The sequence below is a fragment of the Brassica rapa genome, chromosome A04 (assembly GCF_000309985.2).
Source record: "Brassica rapa cultivar Chiifu-401-42 chromosome A04, CAAS_Brap_v3.01, whole genome shotgun sequence".
In the NCBI taxonomy this organism is placed as follows: domain Eukaryota; kingdom Viridiplantae; phylum Streptophyta; class Magnoliopsida; order Brassicales; family Brassicaceae; genus Brassica; species Brassica rapa.
The window spans coordinates 20182915-20196882 of NC_024798.2; the positions used below are offsets into that span (position 1 = coordinate 20182915).

At 36.7% G+C, this 13968-nt stretch overlaps 5 protein-coding genes across 13 annotated transcripts; 4 read left to right on the forward strand and 1 right to left on the reverse strand.

Moving 5' to 3' along the window:
• The first annotated feature begins 32 nt into the window (after positions 1-32).
• LOC103865859 (uncharacterized methyltransferase At2g41040, chloroplastic) lies at positions 33-1953 on the forward strand. The gene is made up of 7 exons (XM_009143714.3): positions 33-331; positions 412-530; positions 639-779; positions 983-1064; positions 1144-1452; positions 1535-1639; positions 1716-1953. Exons 1-7 carry the CDS (start codon positions 149-151, stop codon positions 1842-1844), a joined length of 1068 nt encoding a protein of 355 aa, XP_009141962.1. The 5' UTR covers positions 33-148; the 3' UTR covers positions 1845-1953.
• Positions 1954-3787: 1834 nt separating this feature from the next.
• LOC103865862 (UBP1-associated protein 2B) lies at positions 3788-6908 on the forward strand. 5 transcript variants are annotated; one of them, XR_001958379.2, is made up of 3 exons: positions 3788-5222; positions 5969-6027; positions 6671-6908. XR_001958379.2 is itself a non-coding variant. In XM_009143721.3 (2 exons), exon 1 carries the CDS (start codon positions 3886-3888, stop codon positions 5206-5208), a length of 1323 nt encoding a protein of 440 aa, XP_009141969.1. In that variant the 5' UTR covers positions 3788-3885; the 3' UTR covers positions 5209-5222; positions 5969-6180. The 5 variants fall into 5 exon arrangements, 3 of the variants coding, with proteins under 3 accessions (XP_009141969.1, XP_033145848.1, XP_009141970.1); XR_632479.3 differs by having other exon boundaries at positions 6693-6904; XM_009143721.3 differs by lacking the exon at positions 6671-6908 and having other exon boundaries at positions 5969-6180.
• LOC103865861 (ABSCISIC ACID-INSENSITIVE 5-like protein 3) lies at positions 5044-8849 on the forward strand. Of its 5 annotated transcripts, XM_009143720.3 has the most exons (4): positions 5044-5222; positions 5969-6027; positions 7623-8373; positions 8473-8662. In XM_009143720.3, the coding sequence occupies exons 3-4, from the start codon at positions 7630-7632 to the stop codon at positions 8551-8553; spliced, it is 825 nt and encodes a 274-aa protein (XP_009141968.1). In that variant the 5' UTR covers positions 5044-5222; positions 5969-6027; positions 7623-7629; the 3' UTR covers positions 8554-8662. The 5 variants fall into 5 exon arrangements, 4 of the variants coding, with proteins under 4 accessions (XP_009141968.1, XP_033145852.1, XP_009141966.1 ...); XR_004457405.1 differs by lacking the exons at positions 5044-5222; positions 5969-6027 and adding an exon at positions 8739-8849 and having other exon boundaries at positions 7160-8373; positions 8473-8673; XM_033289961.1 differs by lacking the exons at positions 5044-5222; positions 5969-6027 and adding an exon at positions 7160-7502.
• Positions 8789-10017, reverse strand: LOC103865860. Its single transcript, XM_009143715.3, has 3 exons — positions 9552-10017; positions 9334-9481; positions 8789-9088 (listed from the first exon to the last, which is right to left on the reverse strand). The coding sequence occupies exons 1-3, from the start codon at positions 9936-9938 to the stop codon at positions 8841-8843; spliced, it is 783 nt and encodes a 260-aa protein (XP_009141963.1). The 5' UTR covers positions 9939-10017; the 3' UTR covers positions 8789-8840.
• A 796-nt stretch (positions 10018-10813) lies between these two features.
• Positions 10814-12483, forward strand: LOC103865863 (transcription factor bHLH106). The gene is made up of 2 exons (XM_009143723.2): positions 10814-11161; positions 11773-12483. The coding sequence occupies exons 1-2, from the start codon at positions 10868-10870 to the stop codon at positions 12241-12243; spliced, it is 765 nt and encodes a 254-aa protein (XP_009141971.1). The 5' UTR covers positions 10814-10867; the 3' UTR covers positions 12244-12483.
• Positions 12484-13968: the final 1485 nt, after the last annotated feature.

Consider the following 13968-nt stretch of genomic DNA (forward strand, 5'->3'; position numbering starts at 1 on the left):
GAAGTATATGCGTCACCTTTTATTTCGCCTTAAAAGAATCTCCACACACATTTTCTGCTTTCATAACTTTCTTAGATGAAACGCACAATCTACTACTCTCTTATAAATTAAAGCCAAAGAAGCATCTCTCTTGCTCGTTGACTCTCTTATGGCGATGGCTTCACTAACAACTTCTTCTATAGCTCTCCTCAATAAGCCTTTTCTACCTAACCGCTCTTCTTCCCTCTCCTCCTCTACCTTACACTCTCGTCTTTACCGATTCTCTTCTCCTCCTTCTTCTTTTCGTTCTCGTTTCACATCTGCCTCCATACGCGCCGTTGCTCTTGAACCGGTTAGCTCCTTTTCTCTTTCTCTTAAACGATTGAAAAAGAGAACTCTCTCAGTATTAATCATTCTTGTAATATTTTACAGGAACTAAATGAAACTCCAAGTTCAGACAAGAAAGAAACTGAAACTGTGGAGACACAAGTCTTCGCGTGTCCTGTTTGTTACGAACCGCTTATGAGGAAAGGACCTTCAGGTATTAACCTGTAAGTTCCCACCTCCTCTGATTATAAAGTTTGTTTCCTTCAATCTGTTTTTTTGACTTCTCTATAAAAATTGTTTTCTTTTTTGCTGTTTTTATTGTAAATTTGCAGACAAGCAATCTACAGGTCTGGTTTCAAGTGTGGACAGTGTAACAAGACATACTCTAGCAAAGATGAATACCTGGATCTAACTGTTACTGCTGGTTTTGATTCTTTCAATGAAGTCAAACCCATTACAACAGAACTCTTTCGGTATTATATTTTGATCATCTGAACTGTCTTTTCTTGGCAATGTCTTAGTGTTCAAGAAATAGCTAGGCGGTAAATAGTCGCTTTATATGAGATTACTGATTAAACGGATGCCTAGACCGATTTAAAAGAAATCATTTAAGAAAAATTATTTTTAGAACATTGTTTAGACCGATTTTTAGAACATTGTTTGTTTGTTTATTTAGGAGTCCATTAGTATCATTCTTGTATGAAAGAGGTTGGAGACAGAACTTTGCTCGAAGCGGTTTTCCTGGTCCAGATGAAGAGGTACATGGAACCACCTTTTTGTTCTTCTTCATGCATCTCATGAGGCATAATCATAATATATGATTCAAAAATTTTGCAGTTTAGAATGGCTGAGGAGTACTTCAAAGAAGCAGAAGGTGGAGTTCTTGTGGACGTTAGCTGTGGAAGCGGTTTGTTCTCAAGGAAATTCGCAAAGTCTGGCAAATACTCTGGCGTCATTGCTCTAGACTACTCCGAAAACATGCTTCGTCAGTGTAATGAGTTCATCAAGAAGGACACTACCTTCGATAGCTCGACTAACATAGCTGTTGTGCGAGCAGACGTGTCTCGCCTCCCTTTCGCTTCAGGTTCTGTTGATGCAGTTCATGCTGGTGCTGCATTGCACTGTTGGCCTTCTCCTACAAATGCTGTAAGCAAAATCTTTTTTTTTCTTAATTTTTTTATCATGAAGCTTGTTGTGATATGCTTTGTTTTTTTGTTTTTGTTACAAGATTGCTGAGATTTGTCGTGTTCTAAGAAGTGGAGGTGTTTTTGTTGGGACAACGTTTCTAAGATACAGTCCTTCAACTCCATGGATTATCAGACCTTTTCAATCGGTAAAGAGAATGATAAGAATCATTATGTTTTGTATAGTGTTTGGATGTTTATAATTAGTTTGGTATTATTTTGCAGAGGATTCTGCAGAACTACAATTACTTGATGCAGGATGAGATCAAGGATGTGTGTACAACATGTGGTCTCACAGATTATGAAGATATTGTTCAGGATTCTTTTATAATGTTTACTGCTAGGAAGCCATAGAGATATGTTCTTTGCTACCTATTCATGTAACTTGTATAGACACATAAACAAAAGTTGTTATAGTAATAAAGAGGAACATGGTATATAAAACTTGCAGAGGATGGGAGTATAGATAGTGAAACCATAACTTGCAAAACTTGCATAAAGTGTGATTACTCTCTTCCAGGAACATGTGCTAATCTTCCTTGCAACTTTAATCATATTACAAGATTTTGATCTTCACTTTGAAAACGCAGATTTTTTTCTTTTGTTATAATTTAATACAAAAGCCATTAAAATGATGTGTTTTTGTTATAAAACAATTTTATTATTTTAATGCATTGTGATATGATTGTCGATTTTAAAATAAAAATGAGTGTTTCCTACCATATATCTAAACATATTATTTCTTAAAATTGCTTATCATAGGTACTAGTGATCCGTGCTTAGTGTACTCATTTTGTTTATAAGTTCCAATTTAAAAAGTAGAAAGATTTTGACACGTCTTTCAACGCCTCGGATTATTTTATGGTTGAAAAATTATCATAAAACTATATTTCTACCGTGTTTGTATATAAAATCACACCTATCTCTATCTTCCAATCCATTTTCCAGGCAAAATGCCTTCCAACCAAGAAGTATCTTATGTCGTCCACCTATATAAGCGAGTTTTGCAAGCCGTGAACTTCCTTTTTCATTCATCAAAAGTATTGAACGTCTCTTTGGCCTATTTTTTCAACCGTTTTTTTGTCGAGAAGTTTTTGAAGCAGTGTGATTGTTGTAAAATAAACTAATTTAGCTCATAAGAAAATAGCATTACAGAGAATAATACAAAAACCATTAAAGATGATTTTTTTTTATTATAGACCATTTTTATTATTTTAATGCATTTGTGATACGATTGTTGATTTCAAAATAAAAATGAGTTTTTCTACCATATATCTAAACAAAGTATTTCTTAAATGGTTTATCGTAGCTACCAGTACCAGTGATCCGAGATTTAATAGTGCACTTATTTTGTTTATAAGTTTCAATTTGAAAAGTAGAAAGATTTTGTCCCGTTTTTTTCAACGCGTCAAATTATTTATGGTTGAAACGTTATAATAAAACTATAATTTTTATATTTTTTAATTTTAAAATGTTTGTATATAATCTATGTTAAAATTCATATAATATATTTTAATTATTTTTAGGTGAGATAAACTTTGGATCTTTAAGAAAAATTTAATATGTGATATATTCCTTTTTCTTCTAGTTTAATGCTAAATGAGAAATCATTTATTCGAAATGTTATTTTCTGTTTTATTAGAATTTTAAAAATATTTCGATTTTGATTTAATAGTAGAAACTGAACACTTATTTTTGAATGTATAAAAAAATTAATCACATAATCTATAGTATCATATAATAATTTCAAAATTATTTTCATATAATGAATCAATATGTGTATGTGTTATTCTTTTGTTTGAATTTAACTAATTGAGTCTGCACATAAAAGTATTATAACTAAGTTATGTTATAATCAAATCTAAAGTGCATCCACTATGTTAATTATGATGACAATATAGACTATCACTCCTACCAAAAAAAATGTATTCAATCCAAATCACATGTGAAACAATATTAGGCAATTTAAAATTTATTAAGATATTGACATTTGGTTATTACGGAATGTTATTTGTTTAAATCTTCAAAAAATCTTTTCAAGATAATGTAGACAATTAAATCTTAAGGGGATATAAAACAACTGTTGTTTTAATTGTATTGATAAAAAAAGAAAATATAAGTAGAATGAGATGAATCATTCTGATAAGATCAAATCAAAATTGTATCTGTTAGCCAAGTCTTTAGACAGCTTCTGCAGTTGCATGTTTCTTCTTGTTAGAAACCAAAGTCAACTTACATGTTATATGGGCCTGAAAGCCCAATTTATGTCAGGCCCAATAGTCTCAAATGGGAGGAGTCTCTTCTTCTCCGTGAGCTTCAAATTCAATTTGGGGGAAGAAACTCGAATTTGTAAACCCTAGAAGACTCCTCGAAACTCAATCCAATCAATTTCGCCATGGCTGATAAGAAGAGAAAGCTCGAAGCTCAATCCAACGACGCCTCAGAGCCGCCGCAGAAGCAGCAGCAGCAGCTCGAAAACGGCGACGAAGAAATCACCACAGAGATCCACGAAAACGAAAACGAGAATCAACGCCCCGATGAGGACGACGACCAAGAGCCAATCGAAGATCTCCTGGAACCGTTCTCAAAGGAACAGCTCTCGATTCTCCTCAAGGAAGCTGCTCAAAAGCACCCCGACGTCGCCGATCGGATCCGGATCGCGGCGGACGAGGATCCGGTTCACCGCAAGATCTTCGTCCACGGATTCGGATGGGACACGAAGGCCGACGCGCTCATCAAAGCTTTCAAGCAGTACGGAGAGATCGAGGACTGCAAATGCGTCGTCGATAAGGGCACGGGACAGTCCAAAGGTTACGGCTTTATTCTCTTCAAGTCGCGTTCGGGCGCTCGCAGCGCTCTCAAGCAGCCTCAGAAGAAGATTGGGACTCGTATGGCTGCGTGTCAGTTAGCTTCCATGGGACCTGTCCAGGGAGGGAACTCTGCGGCGGCGGCGGCGGCGGGGGCGACGTCTCAGCATTTTAACCCTGAGCATGTGCAGAGGAAGATCTATGTTAGTAACGTTAGTGCTGATATTGATCCGGAGAGGTTGTTGGAGTTTTTCTCTAGGTTTGGGGAGGTTGAGGAAGGTCCTTTGGGGCTTGATAAAGCTACTGGGAGGCCTAAAGGTTTCACTTTGTTTGTTTATAAGACTGCGGAGAGTGCTAAGAAGGCGTTGGAGGAGCCGCATAAGAGCTTTGAAGGCCATGTTTTGCATTGCCATAAGGCGAACGATGGGCCTAAGCCTGTTAAGCAGCAGCATCAGAATCAGCATCAGCATCGACATAGCTCTTACGATCAAGGTTCGCGTTACCGAAGGGATGATAACGCTGGTTATGGTGCAACTGGAGGCCATGGGCATTACTTAGCTGGTAACAACCAAGCTGCGGCACTAAACCCAGCCATTGGCCAGGCCATCACAGCTTTGTTGGCGTCGCAAGGTGCTGGAGTGGGTATGAACCAAGCATTTGGGCAGGCTTTGTTGGGGACTTTGGGGGCGCCTAGCCCAGGAACTGGAGGTGGAATGCCAAGTGGCTATGGTGGTCAAGCGAATATCACACCAGGGGTGTTTCCTGGGTACGGTTACGAAGCCAGTTTTCAGGGAGGTTATCAGACTCAGCTTCCTGGTCAAGGCGGTTATCAGACTCAGCAACCTGGTCAGGGTAGTGCTGGAAGAGGGCAGCATGGTTTAGGGTATGGTGGTCAGTACATGGGTCAATAGATGCAACCACTCAGGTATAAATACATCTGCAGCTTCTTTTTGATGTTCTGTGTCTGTCTATACCTGAATTTGTCTCGTTTCAATTTTGTTTTGAAGCTTGTATATCGAAAGACTTGGTTTTTTGTCAATGTTTTTTATTAACTTAACTCTCAGCTCATGTTTTTCAGTTAATCTTTTTGCAATTTTGGTGTCACAGAGTTATAAATTTGTTGTTGTTCTCGGTTTTGCACCAGTTTTTTTTGTGACACTCTTTTGTCTTATTTTCTCAATTCGTTGTGCAGATAGTCCTAAACAGTGTTTTTAATATTGGCTTGGTGAATCTTCTGAAGTTATTAAGGAGCTGATGCAAATGGGAGTTGTTTAGTTTTGGGATGAAATGTTACTCTTTGCGTTTCTACAAAGGCCATGACTCTCTTCAAACCTTTCAAGAAGTTTTAGCTTTACCAACTTTTTAAAGATATTCCAAATAAGCTACTCTGTTCAACAACTTTGGTCGTTGTTTTATCTTTGTGTGAACGATTTCATTTGTAAAAGTTATACAGTGTTTATCTTTACGCTCGGTTTGGATTCGTATTTTTCTTTTATTCGTTTTATCAGACTCTAGTTTTTATTGTTTCTCTCTATGTTTCCCGGTTTTGTTCTTTGGTTCTCCCGTGAACTTAATATTTTGGGCATACTATGTTGCTGAAAAATGAATGTATATTGCGTATTATCTTGTTTTCGGCATTTGATATTTGCTTAAATCTTACCCCTCTCGCAGGTATTTTTTTGACTGAAGGCTGAACGGTTCATCATAGAATGTCCTACAAAATCTTACAGGTTAAACTTTTACTAATCCTAATTCGCTGAACAGAAAAAAATGGTGAAGCGAAAGTGTTCTCTTGTTTAGCTCTATGTTTAAAGCTTGAACAAGTCTTGCTGTGCATCCTTCAAACTTTGGGATTGTTATAAAATTAGCGTTTATTTGATGTCCTTAGCTTTTCTCTTTGCTTGAAAAGCATATATTTTGAATCGGTGACAACAGTATGAAAGTAGGAATTTGCAGCCTCTTACTGTTATTCTGTTGCATTATATGAGCTCTGGAATGTCTTTTCAATTTCAAGATAAGTATAGCTATTGTTTGATAGAGAATATGCATTCGAAATGTGTCTTTTCTTTGCTCCGCAATGCTTCCAGACTTTGAACTAATGGGTTGTGCATTTAAAATGTGGAATCAAGTGATAATCAATGGATAGTTTCGCCCTCTCTCTTGTTGTCCTTTAGACCACCACTTGGTTAAAATTGCATCTAACTTGTCAAAGCTTATTGAACACTTGATTCTTAAGAGAAAGGATAGAGTCTCTCTGTGTGTGTATGTGTTGTTCTTCTCTCTGTGACTATGTTCTCATCGAGTTCACCAAAAGGAGTAGACTCTTGATTGTCCTAATCTTTGTTACACTAATGTGTAATGTTGTTTGATAAGAATGAATGCATTTGGGATCTAGTCATAAATAAAGAAGTGAAAGATAAGAAGAGAAGCAGAAACACGTGGGGGAACATCCCAAAGAGGAAGCACACGCGGATCTTCATGCAAACCCCGATTCTCTTCACCAACCCATGTGGTCCCTTCCTCCCTTTGTCCCCTTCTTTCTCCGTTTACTCTTTTTACTATGCAAAACGAATCTTTTTCCATCAAATAAAAAGTTTACTTTAAATTTCTAGATTTTATACTTCATTGATAATCTAGAAAAGAAGTGCATTTTGGTGTGAAACTTTTGAATGAGAATGACAAAAGTCTCGAATATGAAGTAAAGTGATTATATAATAAGTAGACAAACTTTGAATTTTTGTTGGATGAAACCAATGTACAAGGTTTATTATTCCAAGGGAATAAACTTGATATCACGTTTCCCTTATTGCTTATTCTTTTTTTTTCCGGTATAATCTGAAAAAGTTTTATTAAGGCACAGTTTCAACTTCTAGTGTAACGGTTTCTTTCTTTCATAAAGGCTCTTCTTTTCTTTCTCTCTCTCTATCCATTCTCTCACGTGGGTAAATAAAGGAGAGAGAGAGAAGAGAAGAGAATGTATATTTTGGTTTTGTAATCTCTCCCTTCTGCACTGAACAAAGGTTTGCTTCAGACCCCAACACTTGTACACAGAGAATCCAAGTTCCTTACTTCTCTTCGTCTGCTTCTCTATCACCAGTTTGTTCCTTTCTTCACTATCTCCTGTCTCTGTTCTTTCCCTTCAAAGTTTGTGATTTCTAAGTATAGTTATCTTGAATGCTGCATGCAACCCCCTGTGATTCTCACAGTCTGTTCTGCTTATGCCTTTTGATTATTAGACATTCTCTGTAGTTAGGTGTTTAGATCGACCAGTGTTTCTAATTTGCATGTCAGATAAACATTGGTTTTGTTTCTCTCTTTTTGTAAGGTGATACATGGGTTCTCTTAGAGGAGACATGGAAGAGCCTATCCATCAGTCACTACCTAGAGGAAACTCTCTCTACAGCTTAAAGCTCCATGAGGTTCAAACCCACTTGGGAAGTTCCTCAAAACCGTTGGGAAGCATGAACCTCGATGAGCTTCTCAAGAGTGTCTTGTCTGCTGAAGCTAATAACCCACCAGAAGAAGGAACAGAGGACGGGATCACTCGTCAAGGAAGCTTGACTTTGCCTCGAGGTCTCAGCAGAAAGACAGTTAATGATGTCTGGAGAGACATTCAACATGACCAGAACGGATGCAGTAGTAATCCTAACAAGCAGCCTACACTCGGTGAAATCACACTCGAGGATTTGTTGATGAAAGCTGGTGTGGTGACTGAGACAATGACAGTCCCTCAAAACGTTGTCAACGTAGCTTCAAATGGTCAATGGGCTCAGTATCCTCAGCAACAACACCAAGGGTTTATGCCATATCCGGTCTGTGACATGCAAGAAATGGTGCCTCCAACGGCTCTGATGATGAGTGGATTATCTGAAACACAACAAGTGCATGGGAGGAAGAGAGTGGCTTCATCAGGAGGAGAGTTTGTGGAGAGGATCGTGGAGAGGAAGCAGAAGAGGATGATCAAGAACAGAGAATCTGCATCACGTTCACGAGCTAGGAAACAGGCTTATACTCAAGAATTGGAGATCAAGGTCTCAAGCTTAGAAGAAGAAAACCAAAAGCTTAGGAGGCTAATGGTAAGAGAGAGTCCCCATCTCTTCTTGTTACTATGTTGTAGTTTCTGTTTAATGGGTAACCATTTTAATTAAGTGGTTTCTTTTTGATTTTGATGGCAGGAGGTGGAGAAGATCCTTCCAAGTGAACCACCACCGGAACCTAAGTGGAAGCTCAGGCGAACAAGCTCTGCTTCTTTCTGATCTTACAAGACTCTTTCTGTCTGTATTTCTTGTTCTTCTGTGTTGGTTCATATTAGAGAGAGATGCACCTTTGTTATTTGTATATTTTGTATACTTTATCTACTCAAAACAATGTCTTAAATTACATTTCCTTTCACAGCTGGTTTGAGAAAGTATGAATTTGACAACTGATTCCTAATTTGTAATTACTATGCTGATGCAGTGTCTAATCAGTTCTGTAATATCACTCTGCATCATGTTTTTTTTTTTTGTGGAATGCAAATCAGATCCTAATGAATCATTTCTCTTTAGAGACTCTCGTCCCCTGTAAACGCAAGAAGGTGTTTATTGGTTGCCTCTAGAGTTGGGAGTTTGACTCTTGTTGGCTCAGAGGAGGAGCTTGAAGGAGAGAAGAGTATAACACATGTTTCAGACATTCCATTGTTGAAATCAACCACAGTCTCTAAGGTGTATATACTCTCTCCAGCTGCATAACCGCCCAACAGTTGATAAGATCTGTCTGATTGATCCATTGTCAAGCACATATCTTCTGAACCTATAACATCATCAACCAACCATTCAATTTTTTTTATTTCTTGAATTGTCAATATATAAATACATTTACTGAAAAAAGGTTTCCTAAAACTCAAAATCAACAAGAAGTTGGTCTACTCGTTAAAACGTTGAGGTCTATGGACTCTACTAGAATTATTTTAACATGGTCTGCACCTCGAAATCGAAATGTACGGGTCTACGAGTCCCGAACCGTCATTCATTAACAAAAAAAAACTGAAAACTTACAACCAGCGAGTTCGAGTTGTGTTTGATAAACGAATTCAAGAACAGCAGAGACATCTCTCTCGAATTCTTGAAACGGACCATCTTCAAAGTTCATCTTCCTTAGCTTGCATACTCCTTCTCCCAACTCCATCATCGCACCTTTATGATTCTACAAAACATTCATTTCATTACACAATCAAAATGTGGATGAAAGAGAGATAGAGAGAGAGAGACTTTACGTTGTTAAAGAGATGGTGGAATCCAACGGCACACTGAAGTATCCCATGGAACAGCGTCCGAGCTGGCTCCTCAGCTCGAATCCAGAGTGCTTCCAGCGCGTCGTGGCTTTTGTAATAGTCTCTCTTGTTGAAGAGAGAGACAGCTTCCTCAAAGCTCCAGTCCTCTTCATTCTCGTCTTCTTCTTCATCTTCTTCAAAGTTGTCGTTGTATCTGACGATGGACCGTCGACTGAAACGGACGCGTAATGAAGAGAGTCTTGTGGAGGTGAGAATAGCTGAAGCAGTAGTAATAGAGAGTGGAGGTAAAGGAAGCGAAGAGATGAATGAAGAAGATGGGAGAAGCGTACAAGAAGAAGGAAGCTGGATATGTGTAGGAGATGCAGCCATGAATGTTCTACTCAAAGTCAAAGGTGGAGAACGAGGAGACTATACTGCATGGTTCTGGTTGATCCCCTGCTTCCGCCATGTTTGTGGTCACCGTTTACTAACAGTTTAAACATTGGGCTATATTTGGGCTTTTATAATATCCTATAAGGCCCATTATTATTTATAGCGTAGCAATTTTTTTTTGTGATTTACCTTCTTCTTTGTTATATCACACTTGCACAGTCTGAACTCTTGCTTACCATTAAATTAATACATTAGTATCACCATAACTGAAACTCAAAGATATTGTAAAATCTAAACCATTCTCATTGCAAAATCTTGATCAGATCTTAGGAATAAAATTAATACAAAAAGAGAGAAAAACTGTATCTCAAGAGTTGGTAAGATACTCTATAAATACTTTTATGAAACATATTTATTGTTGAGTAATTTTCATTTTATTTTAAAACTAAATTTTTATAACAAACATAAAATAGAAATAGCATTCATCTATAAATTAAAAAAAAAACATATAGCATTCATCTCTTTGAGAGGAATGTATCAGAATGAAATTCACTTCTATTTTTAGAATTTTTTTTTGAGAAAATGTAGAGGTGAGTTGAAGATCTATGCCACCTCTAATACCAAAAAAGAATCAATGAACTATACAGTTATGATACATGGTGACCTAATTAAGTACACTTGACAAATATTCCAAACTCTATATCAACCTTTTCCCCACCAATATGTATTTTTTCCAAAAAAGTAATTTTGTTTTTGTAAAACACTATTTAAATATCAACGTCATATTAATAAAATATTAATCTACAGTGCCCATCTACTCTCTCATTTTACGTATATATAATCCATCTTTTAGGACAGAACCCACCGAAAGCTCCACAAACTCCATTAAAAACAAAACAAGGCGGCGCAAAAGAAGAAGCAAGAAGATGCAACCAGAGACCTCAGATCAGATGTTGTACTCTTTCCTTACCGGAAACGAAATCTCCGGGGGAGGATTCTCCGTTTCTGGGGACTACATGTCAACTATGCAGAGCTTATGTGGGTCGTCTTCATCGACGTCATCTTATTATCCACTAGCGATCTCAGGCATCGGAGAAACGGTTGCTCAAGATAGAGCTCTTGCTGCTTTGAGGAATCACAAAGAAGCTGAGCGAAGAAGAAGAGAGAGAATTAATTCTCATCTCAACAAGCTCCGTAACGTGCTCTCTTGTAACTCCAAGGTAATCTGAATTTTAATTCTTATTCATATACTTTTATATGGCTTATATGTATATAAAATCCATACACATACATAAATACGAGCGTATATCTTATCAATAAAAAAAATTAATGGGTGTTAGGGTTTTGCATCTTCAATATTACATTTTTAGAAAATTCTTATGTTCCATTCGATTTGGTGTATGTAAGCTCATGAATACTATATATTTTCATGATATCTTCTTATAATTTTTTTAGTTTCAGTTGAATCTTTTTAATTTGTGTATTTCCTACAAACACACACATATATTAACAAATATGATACATCGTTGTCATTCTATGTAACTCCACAAAGATCGATGTTTTTGAATGAATTAGTGTTTCTGAATATTCAAAACTTGGGAGTAGTGAAAAGATATATAAGACGAGGAAGAAATCCTAAAGCTTTATTGCTTTTTTTTTTGAAATCTCGTTGGGATGATAGTATATCACTTTTTGGGAAAGTTGTCAAGCTTTTTCAGTTTATTTGATATGATATGATATGATATGAACAACTTCTTGATCCAAAACTCAAAAAAATGTTCTTTTCTATATATCTAAAATATTCATTTGTAATTTCACGTTTTCATTTCAGACTGATAAAGCCACACTGCTGGCCAAAGTGGTTCAACGAGTCAAAGAACTTAAACAACAAACCCTAGAGATCACTGACTCCGACCAAACTCTTCTACCCTCAGAGACTGACGAGATTAGCGTTCTACACTATGGAGACTACTCAAACGACGGTCACATAATCTTCAAAGCATCTTTATGTTGTGACGACAGATCAGATCTCTTGCCTGACATCATGGAGATTCTTAAGTCTCTTCACATGAAGACTCTTCGAGCTGAGATCTCAACTCTTGGTGGTCGAACAAGAAGTGTTCTCGTCGTAGCTGCCGACAAAGAGATGCACGGCGTCGAGTCTGTGCATTTCTTACAGAACGCTCTCAAGTCGCTGCTCGAGCGGTCAAGCAAGTCTTTGATGGAACGTAGTTCTGGTGGTAGTGGTGGAGGAGAACGGTCAAAACGTCGTCGTGCGCTGGATCACATCATAATGGTGTGAGATGATGAGAGTACACTAAAAAAGTCTTTACTTGATTTTACTTATAGGGTATGATCATAATTAACTTGGTTATAATTACCAAAGCCTTTTTTATTTTTCCTACTTTATAAATGTTCTATGGTTTTAGTTATAAGTCGTGGGAGTGTAAGCAAATGTTGTAAGTAGGTTTGGTGTGTTCTTTTTCTTTTCTTTTTCAAGAAAAAGAAAAAGATAATATATATAAAGAATATTTTCATGCTATTTTTCCATTTATTATTTTGTTTGAGTTGTTGGTGTGAGGACTACTAGGGTTTTGAGATATGTGAGAATATTTGTCGACGTAGGAGAATCTAAGTAACAGGTGTGATTGGTGAAGTCCAAAAGAAACTAGACTTTGATATATTACACTATCTATATGTGAATATGTATATAAGTACATGGTGAATAGAAGTCTATGTTTGTATGCTGTGAGTTTCGAAGACCCTTATGTCACCTTTGTCCCCAAATGAATCCAGTCTCCCCTCCCTTTCTTTGTTCATGTCTTTCTAAATGTGTACATTTGACCACATTTTTCAGTCCGAAGAATATAAACAGGGCCTGATTTTCTTTCGTATTTATATTTAATAAATTATATAACGCAACTTATTTTATGCATGTGATTGTGACGAACTACTTTACTGATAGTTAGTTGAGATTTAGCGAATATTTAGTCTACGAGTTTATAAAGTAATAGGGGATAACATACACACACATGTATAGATGTGCTTAAGCATTTCCCCATTGGCACTAGACTTCGTCTCGACTCCTCTAGAAATATATAAAATATGGGCTATACAAAAAAATGTTACGTATTCAAATCGTATAAGCCTTCCTAATAGCATTCTATATTTAAGTGCGTATTTATACAAGCAAATATGTATAAATACGTGTGGGAATATATATATATATGTTATGATTACCATAAAAAGAAATATATATGTTATCTTCCATAACGTGAACATTTTTTTACATAACACGAGCATTTGTATTGCCCCCATAAAATGTTATTTTAATACATTTCTGAACATCTGTTTAGCTGGGGATGAATAACCTAAATGGCATATTCACACACTGATTCTTTGTAGAAATATAGTGGCCTAGTGGTTGAACAATTCCAGTGTAAGAAACTATACGTTTTTGTTGTTTCAAAAATAGGACATATGGTGATGGTTTAACCAACTCGATATTCAAACTAATTAGTGGAAACCAATTTATGGTGTTCTAACGGTTAAATGATTCATTTTAAAATTACAGAAAATAAGCATTCCAATATGTCTCTTCATTTTAACCACGGTTGGTTATTATGTGTGTTTTAAATGACAAGAATATATAAATGCTCACAAGTTTGGAGATTATTTTCGTTTGAGATCTCCTAATAGTAACTAGACCCTCCTAAATGGTAATAAAATGTAATATGGAGAAAGAAGGGTGACAATGTGGGATTAAAGGAAGGGAGGCGTGAGAAAAGGTCACTGACAAAAGGAAGGAAAATTGATGGGCCATTGGCTCTATGAGACAAAAAGGACCGACTCTTCTCATCACTCTCCCTTTTATAATTGTTTCTCTAATCTTTTTGGAGAATTTGAGAAACGAATAAAATATTGAAGAAAACTAAGAGAAGAAGAAGAATAAAAGGTGGAGAAAGTTTGTCCATGGAGCGTGATAGTTTTGGGGCAGCTGGTGTCCCCTCTATACTCAACCTCTCGA